Here is a 13,031-nt window from a genome sequence, read left to right as displayed (position 1 = left end):
TGTATTTCCCATACCTTCACGTTCAATTTCCTCTAACGTTTTTTTTCAGCTTCTCCACAAGATTGAAACAACCTTAATCAATGTCACAGCTGATAGGCTCATTGGACTTGAAAGCTTCACTTCCTCGGTACCGAACTTTAGTTGAGTTTTTCCAACATTTTCTCTTTTCACTATAAGTGACGGTGAGGTTAATTATCCCTCCATGTCCTTTCTGACATCTCAGCGTTCTTATGTAACCCTCCTGGAGGAGCTCTTCTCTGTTGTCCAGCTGAATGGCACCGCCGTGACCTGGCTTCAGTTGTAGTCAGAGAATCTCCTGCAATGAGTGATGTTCAAATTCTCTTACTGCTAAGTGTTACACAACATGTGAAAGCGTACCTCCTCCACTTTACAAACTACACATGATGTATCGCCTTAACTACTATCTATTGTTTAATTTTTCGGTGGGTCTTGACATGGATTTTGTTTTCCAATCTCACTGAGCTTCTACTGGATGCTTTTCCCAATGTGTGAGATCTCTGGGCGTGGTCGGCGTTTATAGTTTATGCAGGTGTGTGAGGGAAGATGCTTTAAAAGCAGACGTGTGACAGCAGGAATCTGAACAGAAAGCTGAATATCTGACTGCCTGGACCCGAGGCTGATCCCTCTTTTGTTTTGACGTAGCTGCACTTGTTCACAATCGCCAAGTGTAAGAGGCATTTCAGTGTGGCAGCATCTCCCGAGTATCAGAACAGCATAGTCATCCTGCCTTCTCAACTGGGGAGGTGAGTCTTTCAGCGACAGTGATTTGAATGATTAGAGGGAGCAAAGTGCATCGCTCACTGAGAGTGTGCACTATACACTGAGTTTAATGTCACATCTAGGCTGCACAATTTAAGAAGCGATTTGCTCTCCATTGATTGTTGAGCCCAATGTTTAATATTTGAACCCCGTACCTGTCTCTAAAGTCTGACGTTCTTTACACGCATATCAAAGGAGAGAATGGTCTGTCGCTTTGACAGCTACGTGTTCCAACTTGCTGCAGTTCAGAATAAAATTGGAGACGAAAGGGTCGCCTGCATTATACTGAAATGTTAGCTCTGAAGTCTGCAAGTTTATTTTTATATCCAGTCAGTCTGCAGGCATTGCTTTGTAAATTATGTCAACGTTTTCAGCCGAAGATTACGGTTAGGAACAATCACCAGATTCCAATAACAAAGTGTTGTCGTTCTCACACATCTAGAAATGTTTTGATTTTTTTTGCCCTGCTGTAATGACTGTTCTCAGGATTTCCGTCTGAAAGATATTCCTTTTGTCAGAACTTCAAGTTGCACGGCTCTCCTTTTAGCAGATCATGGGAGAATGGGATTTGGGGGAAAACGCTAATCAGCCAACCAGACACTGATCTCGTTGGGTTCACTGATCATTTCAGTCCCTTGTTCCTCGTCTCCGATTTCAATTTCAAACGCACGGAATGTAGTGACCAGCCAGGGTCCAAGTGAACTGCATTTCTCAACAAGTCAAATTCAGGTGGCTCATTGTAAATGTAAGGAGGAGAAAGTGAGGACTGCAGATGCTGGAGATCAGAGCTGAAAATGTGATGCTGGAAAAGCGCTTATTGCCTGAAACGTCGATTTCGAAGCTACTTGGATGCTGCCTGAACTGCTGTGCTCTTCCAGCACCACATTTTCAGCTCATTGTATATGTAAGCTGTTCTTTATAATAAGGTGTATCCATTTACTTTGAGGATAATCCCTGTTTGCCATCTGAAGCAGTAAAATGATTCATTTTAATCACCAGTCATCTTGTAACCTATGTCACCTGTTCAATTGACTGTGGTATAGAAGGAATCACTTATCTACTGCATGATTTTGTGGAATATTTAGCTCTGAATTAGCTTGGTTTCAAAACTGAAATTTGAGCAGTTCTGATTGTAAAGGGCAATGATAACTGGTTTATACTCTTAGATCATCAACCCTGAATTAGCTGACAATAGTTCTGGGTTTGACATATAAGATTCTCCTTTGATGTGCTAACCATTTTGGCTGACCGAATCTCAGCTACCTCAGATTTCCTCCCCACATTCTAGATAGTCCTAACGGAACTTTACAGGAGTGAGTGAGGGAAAGTATGGATTGAGTGAGGACATCAGTCAAACGGAGCACTTCTAGCAAACAGGATCACCTATTAACTTTTTATGTTGTACTTTCTTTAAAGCTTCTCTCTATGTAAGTTAAGTGCATATCTTCAACAAGGAGTAAGTGATATGCACACTAATTAGAAAGATGTGTTCACTCTCATGGATTTTACTCATGTCTTTGAGGGAAGATTACACATTCATGTGAGAGAGTTACATTATAAATCATTGATTGTGCAGAATTATTAACTGACAGCCCCAATTATTGGAAATTATTATGTCCTTTAATCATTCAGTGGCCCAGGTGTCAGGAACATTAGGTATTACAACTTTTACTCACAGCAGAAGTCTTCCTTGGTTGTATTCACTGTATGGATGTACACCATGATGTAAAAAATGGAAGAATTATGGAAGTATTCAAGTTGTGGCAATATCTGTGGAGAGGAACAAGGTTAACATTTCACGTCTCTAATCTTTCATTGAAACCAGAAAAAAAAAAGCCCTGTCAAAAAATAGTTGGGACAAGGATAAAGCAAGGATTGTGTTAGGAAGACTATATGACAGAAGAGTTTATCTCCCAGGCCCAAGGGAACAGCAATGGGGTAAGAAGAGAAATGAAAGCTGTACCTAGAGCAGGTGTGCTGTTCAAGGAAGGAAAACAAATAAGACAAGCAAAGAAAAAGAATTAGAAAGGGGGCAGAGATTATGCTCTGCAATTGTTGAACTCAGTGTAAGGTTTGGAAGGTTATAAAATACCCAATGAAAAGGTGAGACTGATATAGTCATTGACGTACCAGAAAATGAAAAGATCGGGTTGAAAAAAGATATGTTCAACATATCCTACAAAAGGTCAAGCATTCTTCAGTAGCTTCATCAAATGACCTTCCCTCCAGGGAGGGGAGAATTGGTTAAAAAAAGTATACAGTGTATTCATGATGTTCTGAATGAATCCTGCAGGCATTAAGCCTTATCTCCTTGGAAACAGATCTGTTTAACCTGGTCTGTATGACAGGAGAACTCAGTATGACAGGAGAACTCACCAAACTGAAGATTTTGTCATCTTAGCCTTGACAAAATGGAATGGGTCAGTTCAAAAGTGCAAGGAGGAGCCTACTATTTGTTGGAAATATGGCAAAGAATTTTCATTGGGCCATATCAATGATATTTTTCAGGAGCTCCTCCCTCCAGAGCAGGTACCATCTGCCAAAGTATGGTGACTGTTTCTAATACTAATTCTGTTAAGATGGAATCCATACCAGAGCTCACCAACAAGCTCCCACCAGGCTTTCACTTAAGGGGGGATGTATTTTTCATTTCAATAATTACACCTCTTTTTTTTTCATTGTTGTCTCTTCTAATCCTAGAAGAATTGAATCCCACGAAACATACTTAGCAGGTGCTAAATTTCCCCTTCACCTTACCTAAATGATTTTGTTTTGTTAATCCACAAAATAAGTGTGAGATGACAGATCATGCAAAGGAACATCACAGATTTCATTTAGGGCTGAATAACTGAATTATTCTAAAATAAAAGGTAATTTAGATCTTAATTAGCTCATAATATTTTAATTCTGATTTTTATCTTTAGATGAACCTGGGGATGAGGTCCATCAGTGGAAGTTTGTGTTCTGTCCTATCCCTCACAATTTTGGGTAAGATTCTTTTTCCATAAATGTTCTGTATCGGCAGTCTGACTATTCCCATCCTGTCAGTTATATAATGCAAATAACATTAATACATGAATCCACTTGAAACTAGACTAAGAGATCACTGGTTCATTTCACTTAGCATTATCAATAGAAAGATTATTAGCCTAATTATCTATGAAGCTAAATGCTGGAGATGAAAAATCAGTACTCAGTTTTATAATTTGGAGACTTTAAGTAACATTAATGTATGGTAATTAAAATTAAAGCAGAGCTAAAATAACAGGAATTAAGGTATAGATAGCATTGGTTCAATCAGCAGAGTTCAAAGTGAATGTTTGTCATTTTCATATATTCCCCTTAGCACATTTTTAGGCTGACACCAAATTCATTCAACAACCAACTACTTGCCTAAAGATTGTGTGTAGAGGAATGTAATAAGAACATCTGAAGCTTTAATATGTGAAGTCCACTGCTCAGAAAATAAGCTCCATATGCACATGGCCAAGAGGAACACAGAAATGGGAAATCTGATAATATGAAGTCAATGGCATGCTCTGATCTGATCAATTAATTTGGAAGAGCTTGCAGAAAATATGAGAATATAGATCATATGATTAATTGAGCACTCTATCAAATATTGACCAACTAAAATTTAGAATATTGTGCATTGGGTACGAAAGAATTTTTGTAAAGTATGGAGAGCCCAGAGAAAAGATAGCAGAGTGACAGGGAGAGTAAAGAATGTCATTTGACTTTGTTGATGAAAAGCTTGAAAGGAGACAAAGTCCAAATATTTAAACTAATAAGAGAAAGAAAAGCAGGGTGTGGGTCAATGAACTATAGTACACAACTCAGGACATCGGTACAAGATGAATATGAATTTAGAAATGTCATGTGCTAGCAAACTTGATCAAGTATTACCAATGGTTGATATGACATTTGATATATAAGGAAGTATTACAAACAAGTCTAAGTTTGGAGTCCATATTAATGAGTTTAAGTACATAGACTTTAAATGATTTATTTGTTTTCTTTGAACAGTCTCCCAAAGTTGTGGCTTGCAGCAGCTCATGGCTGACAAAGAAACAATTGTGAAGATTTTGTCTTCAGGAAAGTGTAAGTTTAAACTACAAGTATCAAGTGAGGGGAGATATGCTACAAAGTAAAGGGTGAAGCAAAGTATTAGGGAAGGGCAGCAATTTGGCTAATGAATGTCAAAGTGTGATAAGAAGGAATAGACAATACAAATGTAAGAGTACTTCAGCAGAGGAGGCCAAAGATAGTAAACCTGATTTTAAAAAAAAGACTATAGGGTCCTGTACCTGAATCCATGAAAAATCTATAATGAATAGGATGAATTCTTCACACAGACAGAGAGACATAGAATCTGTACAGTGTGGAAGCAGGCCATTCAGCCCATTGAGTCCACACCAACACTCTGAAGAGCATCCCATCCAGACCCATCCTCCCATCCCTGTAACCCTGCATTTCCCATGTTTAATCGACCTTGCCTCTACATCCCTGGACACAACGGGAAATTTAGCATGGCCAATCCACCTAACCCGCACATCTTTGGTCTGTGGAAGGAAACTGGAATACCTGGAGGAAACCCAGGCAGACATGGGGAGAATGCAAAAACTCCATGCTGTCAGTCATCCAAGGGTGGAATTGATCTCAAGTCCTTGGCACTGAGACAACAATGAGCCACCATTAAGTGAGTGAGCCATTAAGCCACCATACCACATATACTTTGTGTGATTTGATAAGCATGACAGAAACATGGTTGAAAGGTGGCCAAGTCTAGCCTGATTGTTGAATTTATTTGTCATATTGGAACAACAGGAAGTTAGAAAAAACATGCTGTGTAGCTTTGTTAATTAATTATGGTATTAACTCTGTACTTAATTTGTAAGATCAAAATGTAGAATCAGTTTGGGTAGAGATAGGAAATAATAAAACTAAAAGTCACATATAGGAGTAGTTTCGAAGCACCATAATGGCAGTTACATTGTATGATAGAATACACAGGGATGAATTAAATCGGGCATGTAAGGAAAGTACTGCAATAATGATGGGTGACTTTAATCTATAATAAAATTGTTAGAATCAAATTGGCTTGGAGGTAAGATAACCTGGAGTATGAAGTGATCGAGTGTTTTGGGGATGATTTCTTAAAGAAGTATTTTCTAGAGCCAACAATGGAGCAGGCTATTGCTGACTTAGTAATGTGTAAAGAAAGAAGATTAGTCAAGTAACTCATCGCAATAGAGCCTCCAGGTGATATCAATCATAATATGATGGAATTTCATGTTTAGTTTGAAATGGGGAAGTGTAAGTCTATGACTACTGAAAATATGCATGTGGCCAAGGCAAACACAATAATGGGGATTCCTTTGAACTGAGGCCAGGGGTATGCTCTGATCTATTTACCATTTTAAATTTAAATAAAGGGCAGAGCTGGATAATGTGAACTGAGAAATTAAGTTTAAAGGTAAGACAATATAGTTGTGTTGGCAGACTTTTATGGAGACATTTAACAACTCAGAACAACTATTTATGTCTGTGAGAAGGAGAAACATTTTGAGAATGATGCATTATCCATAGTTAAATAAGGAACTTAAGGCTAGTATTAAGTTGAAAGAACACTGTATAAGGCTGCAAAGATTAATCACAAGTAAACAATTGGATAAACTTTAAGAACTAACAAAGAATGACTGAAAGGATTAAAAGGAGTCCAAAAGTGGTGTATGAGAGAAGGCCACCTAGTAATATGAATATAGCTAGCAAAAGTTCCTAGATGTATTTCAACAGGAATGCTGTTCCTCTGAAGAGTGAGTCTGGGGAATTGAAAATGGCAAACAAAGAACTGGCAGGTATTTTCCAATGCGCTCACAGTAGAAGACTTAGACTACCTCATAAAGATAATAGAAAATCGAGAGGTAACAGGGAGGAATGAACTTAAAACAATTACCAGGGGAAACGTGCTAAGGAAACTATTGGGTTTAAAGGCTGACATATCCCCCTAACCCACACCCTTGGGTTTTGAAAGATTTGGCAGCACTGATAGTAAACTCATTGGTTATAATGTTCAAAAATTCTTTAGATTCTGGAAGAATGGATTGGGACTGAGTTCCTTGTGGGGCAATTTATTAATGCCATTGGGAGGGCTTTAAACTAACTTGGCAGTATTGTGGGAATCAAGATAGAAAAGCAGAGGGGAATTCCAGGACTTGCAAAATACTGAGGGATGCAGCTAGCACTAGCATATAGAATGGTAAGTTAATGAGTAAACTCAGAGTAGGAGTAAAAGAAAGGAATTCTAAAACAAAGTTAATGTGCACGTATGTAAATACATGAAATATAGTAGATTAAGTTAGGGAGTTAGAGACGCAGATTGCAATGTGGAAATATGATATGGTATCAGCGATGGAGACCTCATTCAAGAAAAGGTAAGACTGAGTGTAAAATATTCCTGGGTATGAGGTGTTCAAGAACAATAGAAATGCAAGGAAAGTAGGTAAGGTAGCAATGTTGGTCAAGAAGGGCATTGCACTGTTGGAGAAGGAGGAAGTCTCAGAGAGTTCAAAGGCAGAGTCAATTTGGCTATAGGCATAGAATGAAAAAAAGGTACAATTACATTGCTTGATGTAGTCTATGGCACACCAACTAGTGGAAGGGATGTGGATGGACAAATGCCAACATTGCAGAGTAGCCATAATGGGGGAATCTCAATTAGCTAAATATACACTGAGATACAAGGGGGTGGGAAGGGGCATGTGTTCTTAGCTTGTGTTCAGGAGAGTTTTCTTTTGCAGTATGGGTCCAGTCTAATGAGGAGGGAGGTGTTATTGGATCTGGATTAGGTGAGTCCAGTGAATCAAGTGTCAGTGGGGAAACATTTAAGAGACAGTGATCATTGTAGAGTAAGATTCAGGATGCTGTTGGAGAATGACATGCAACAATTCAGAGTGAGAAATATCAATTAGCAGAGAGCTGACATTAGGAGCCAGACAAAGCTGGAAAGGATCGATTGGAATAAGAGATTGGTGGGAAAAGTAGTAACTGAACCATCTTCAAGGAGCAGATCATTTGGTATGGTCAAGGTGTATTCCTTCTAATGGAGAAAGTAGGACAATCAAATCCAGAGTTCCCTGAATGACAAAAGAGGTAGAAATTAACATTAGAAAAAAAACATGCTTATAATAGGTCTAATGCAAAAAAAAAGAACAATTGAGAATCTCCAGGAATGTGGAAAGTTGAGAGTGGAGATGGAGAAAGTGAGGACTGCAGATGCTGGGGATCAGAGCTTAAAAATGTGTTGCTGGAAAAGCGCAGCAGGTCAGGCAGCATCAAAGGAGAAGGAGAATTGACGTTTCGGTCATAAGCCCTAACCAAGGGGACTGTATGCTGCATTAACTGCACTCTCTACATGTTCTGCCAGCTTCAATAATCTGTGCACATATACATCCAAGTCACTCTGCTCGTGTATCCCTTTTAGATTTGTACTGCTACTCTGTATTGTCTTTCAATGCTTTTCTGGCCAAAGTGCATCACTTCACACTTCACTGCATTGAACTTCATCTACAACCGAACTGCCCATTCCACCAACCTGTCCATATTCTTTTGGAGTTCTACACTGTCCTCCTCACATTTTACAATTCTTCCAAGTTTGTGTATTCTGCAAGCTTGGAAATCCAATTTATTAACATGTACCAGGAAAAGCAAAGGTCCCACCATCAACCCTTGCAGAACTCCATGAGAAACTATTCTCTGGCCTGAAACCTATCCATTGGCCATTACTCTCTGTTTCCTATCACTCAGCCCATTTTGTAACCACATTACTAGTGATCCTTGTATTCCATGCCCCATACCTTTCATCACAAGTCTGTTGTGCGGCACTGCATCAAATGCCTTTTGGAAATCTATGTTACCAAGTCAACAGGGTTTCTTCATTGATTTTTTTTCTGATGCCTCTTCAATAAACTCCAGCAAGTTCATTAAACAATTTCCTCTTTAGAAATCTGTGCTGATTGTCCCTAATCAACACAACTTAATCCACGTGATTACTAATCCTGCATAATTGTTTTGAGAAGTTTCCCCAGCACTGAAGTTAAGATAACTGGGTCTGTAATTGCTGGGATTATTCTTAAAGCCTTTCTTGAACAAGGCCATAACCCCCCCCCACCCCACCCCCCCCTCCCCCCCCCAACCCGGTGTCAAGACTGCAAGAAAGCCAGTGCCTTCATAAATTTCATCCCTCACTTCCTTCAAAATTGTTGGATTCATTTCATCTAAATGTTCATTAAATGTTTCCTAGCTACTTGTCAAATTTAAGTACGAGCAGTCTATCCAAGGTTTCTTCCTTGTTAACTTTGAACGCTTCTAATGACAGAGTTTCCTGTCTGTCTTCATGGCCTTGCAGCCTCCTTCTCTCTTGTAAAGACAAATAGAAATTATTCATGTAACACATTGGCTATGCCCCTGTCCCCATGTGTGTATAATCAGCCCTATTCCTCCTTTAATCATTCTCTTACTGTTTATATGTCCATAGAAGCCTCTGGGATTTCCCCTTCTGTTAGCTGCTAGTCTTTGTAATAATTCCTTTTTGTTTCTCTTATTAGTTTTTCCTTCTCCAGTAATGTGGTTACAAAATGGGCTGAGTAATAGGAAACAGAGAGTGATGGCCAATGGATACATGAGCAGAGTGACTTGGATGTATATGTGCACAGATTATTGAAGCTGGCAGAACATGTAGAGAGTGCAGTTAATGCAGCATATAGTGTCCTTGGTTTTATTAATAGAATACAAGAGCATAGGCATTGAGTGTGATGTTGAACTTGTACAAGACACTTGTTAGACCTCAGCTGGAGTATTGTGTGAGTTGTGGGTGTCACCTTATTGGAAAGATGTGATTACATTGGAGGGAATGCAGAAGTGATTTACAAGAATGGTTCCAGGAATGAAAAAGTTAATCTATGAGGATAGATTGAAGAAGTTGGGAACATTGTCCATGGAGAGAAGGCTGAGAGGAGATTTCATTGAGGTTTCAAAATCAGGGTGGGCTGGACAGTGCAAATAATGACAAGCTGTTCCTATGCAGAAAAGAAAAAAGAATGAGAGGGCATTAATTTAAAGTGATGTGCAAACAAACCAAAGGTGATGTGAGAAAAATATTCTTATCCAGCAGGTAGTTATGGTCTGGAATGCACTGACCAGAAATCTGATGGGGACAGATTCAATTGAAGCTTTCAAGAGGGCTTTGGATGTTCCTTCAAATAGAAGTGGTGTGTGTCGATATGAAAAAAGGCAGGAGATTGGGACTAGGGAATAGAACTGGTGCAGGCACAATGGGCCAATTGACCTTCTGCATTGTAACAATTCTGTGGTTGCAAAATGTCAAATGTAAAACATTTTATTCAAGAAGGAAGGAGGCAGAAAATCTAATGTCTGACATAGGGAAAATGCTAGAATCCATTAATAAACAATTAATAGAAAGATACTTAGGTGATCAAAAAGTGATTAGGAAGAGCCAACATGATATCGTGAAATGGAAACTTAATTAACTAATCTATTAAAGACTTTTGACAAAGTAACATCCATTGTTTATTGAGGGAAACCCATAGATATTATGAATACTGATTTCCACATGGTTTTTGATAAGGTGTCATATCATGGGTTGCTGCACAAGATAAGAGAACATGGTTTAAGGCAGGACTTTACCACCTGAGTGGGGTTGCGAGTTGAAACTTTAGGGTGAGCTTTGATGCAGCAATAACTGCTAGGGAACTTTGACAGACTGTACCCTCACTCTAATGGAACCTCTGCTCTCATGGCATCATCCCAAACCACAATTCTCACCAATTGCTGCAACCATTTTCAAGCCTCAAAGTGAGATCACAGTGGGAGCAAAATTGGGAGTCACTGGTGTTGGAAGTAATATATTTGCAAGGGCAAAGGATTGGTTAGCTATAGGAAGCAAGAAGTCGGGATAAATGGATCTTTTTTGATTTGGCAAGTTGAGACAAAGGAAGTGCCCTAAGGATTATTGTTGGGGCCTCAATGAAATGACATCAAGATAATTAGGAAAGTAAATTGTCAAGAGGTAAATTGTCTGTAAAGGGATATAGAGAGCTGAAGCAAGTTGGCAAACATTTGACAGATGGTATTTAACATGGGTAAATGTGTTTTCCTCCACTTTATGAATGGAGCCATGGTTTAGGAAATAAAAATCTCCTATTTCAATCTAAGGGACACCACCATGATGAGAAAGTTTTGTGGAATCTTTTACTGTAACTTTTTTCAATATGTATCAAATACATCCGATCACTAGCACATGGTATCTTTTTAAAGAAGGTGAAGTTGGCTTTCCTCATAATATTATCCTGCATGATAGAAACAGTGCCTCCTACAATTATTTTCTCATGAGTTTTGCATTACTGTTCTAAGTTTTTCCTGAACTAATACTGTTTGAAAGCAAAAGTATGTTTAGAGTTTCAAAATATTGGAACACTTGAAAACTGTTAATTCTAGAACTCAACTATGTGCTTTATTTCATTTTCAGTAATCCAGTGCTCAGCAGCTATGGACATTTTATTGCTGATGGATGGATCCTATAGCATCGGGAAAGGAAGCTTTGAGCGGTCAAAGCACTTTGCTGCCAAACTCTGTGATATTCTTGACATTAATCCTGACCGGGTAAGAGTGAATGAATGAAATAAAATTAGTTGGAAAATTGAAGCATCATGTTTATTCTAAATCCAGGTTGTTTTTTTAAAGTACCTGGTATGCATTTCTACTCAAAAAGCCATCACCCTAAATATGCAGGTTAGATCACAGTTAGTGTATTTTATCCATTATACTTACATAAATCTGAAACAAACAGTTAACCCTTTCTTACTGCTATCCCTCAATTTCAGATTTAAGTTTAGCAATTGACATGCACAGTTTAGTACATGTAACACCCAGGTCTTAAACTAGATATTCCAGTCATTTATAAGGCATTCATCATGTTAGTGATTTCAAGTTTTCCTGGATCTTTGTTATCTGATCTTTTTTTTTTGTTATCAGGTTTAATACTGCTCTCTTTTGCAGCCTCATCCTTCCTTCATTTGCCTTGTAGCTACCTTTACCCATCCCTTCCATATGCTCATGCTCCAGTCCAATTACTCTTGCATCATCCTCCTCCCCTGGGGCAGGGCCTTGGTGAGGCCACAATGATACAGTTTCGGTCTCCTTGCTTGATAAAGTATTTAACTGAGCAGTTCAGAGAAAGTTCACTTGACTCAGTTCGGAGATGAAAATCTTATGAAGGAAGGATGAACAGGCCATTATATTGGAGGTTTAGAAGATTGAGTGATCTCATTGATTCATATAGAATGCTGATGGGACTTGGTGCAGTGGCCAAGGAGATGATGTAACCTGTTGAGGGGAGACTAGAGTCTGGGGAGAGGAATTTAAATGTCTCAATTTTTAAGATGGAGATGAGGACAATTGTCTTCTGTCTGAGGGTATTTATCTGTGGAAGTTACTTCTCTAGAAAGAAGTGAAGGCTGGGTCATTCAATTTATCGAAGGCTGAGCTAGATAGGTTCCAGATGGAGAAGACAATCAGGGTAAAGGGGAAAGACAGTGAGGTGCAGCTGAGATCATAACCAGATTACTCATGATCTTATTGTTTGTGGTAAAGCAGGGTCTACGGGCTGAATGGTCTCATCCTGCTGTGTTCCAGTGAAATCTGGTTGTCATAATCTGAAAATGTGACAATCATTCTTTCATGACCTTAACACATCCTCAAGTGTTACACATCCAATAAATTATCCTTCAGGTGTAGTGACTATTATTATGTGGACAAATGCAAATGAAAATTTGCACACAGTACGATAACACAAACAGCTTGCTTTGGTGTTTGTGGAAATAATAGTCTCTGAGAAGATGGTGAGGCAGAAACCGTCTTAACATTTCATAAGTACTTGTATGTGCAGTTGAACCTACAATGTTACAAAGCTGGAAAGTGGGATTAGATTGGATGGCTACTTGTCAGATAGCACAGACCTGTTGGGCCAAATGACCTACTTCTGTGCTGAAAATATCTATGATTCAATGGAGAATCTTTTGTATTTCTTAGAATAATGCGAAGTGATCTTGAATTCAGGTTTGAGCAACAGCTTTCCTGACAAGAATGCTATCAACTAATATAAGCTAGTAAGAGATGTTCTGAAAAATGCATTTCAGGTGTGTTTCATTTGAGGCCATAGAAAAACATAATTT

General features: G+C 38.7%; 1 protein-coding gene across 1 annotated transcript in view; it reads left to right on the top strand.

Moving 5' to 3' along the window:
• Positions 1-608: 608 nt before the first annotated feature.
• LOC140481699 (von Willebrand factor A domain-containing protein 2-like) overlaps positions 609-13,031 on the top strand; it is a 40,284-nt gene continuing 27,861 nt past the window's right edge. The window contains exons 1-4 of the mRNA XM_072578280.1: positions 609-764; positions 3,705-3,768; positions 4,807-4,881; positions 11,327-11,460. Coding sequence (XP_072434381.1) covers positions 3,705-3,768; positions 4,807-4,881; positions 11,327-11,460 — 273 coding nt within the window. The 5' untranslated portion in view covers positions 609-764. The remainder of the gene's footprint in view (positions 765-3,704; positions 3,769-4,806; positions 4,882-11,326; positions 11,461-13,031) is intronic.

Source organism: Chiloscyllium punctatum, chromosome 1 (assembly GCF_047496795.1).
Source record: "Chiloscyllium punctatum isolate Juve2018m chromosome 1, sChiPun1.3, whole genome shotgun sequence".
In the NCBI taxonomy this organism is placed as follows: Eukaryota; Metazoa; Chordata; class Chondrichthyes; order Orectolobiformes; family Hemiscylliidae; genus Chiloscyllium; species Chiloscyllium punctatum.
This window is presented reverse-complemented; position numbering and strand designations above follow the sequence as displayed.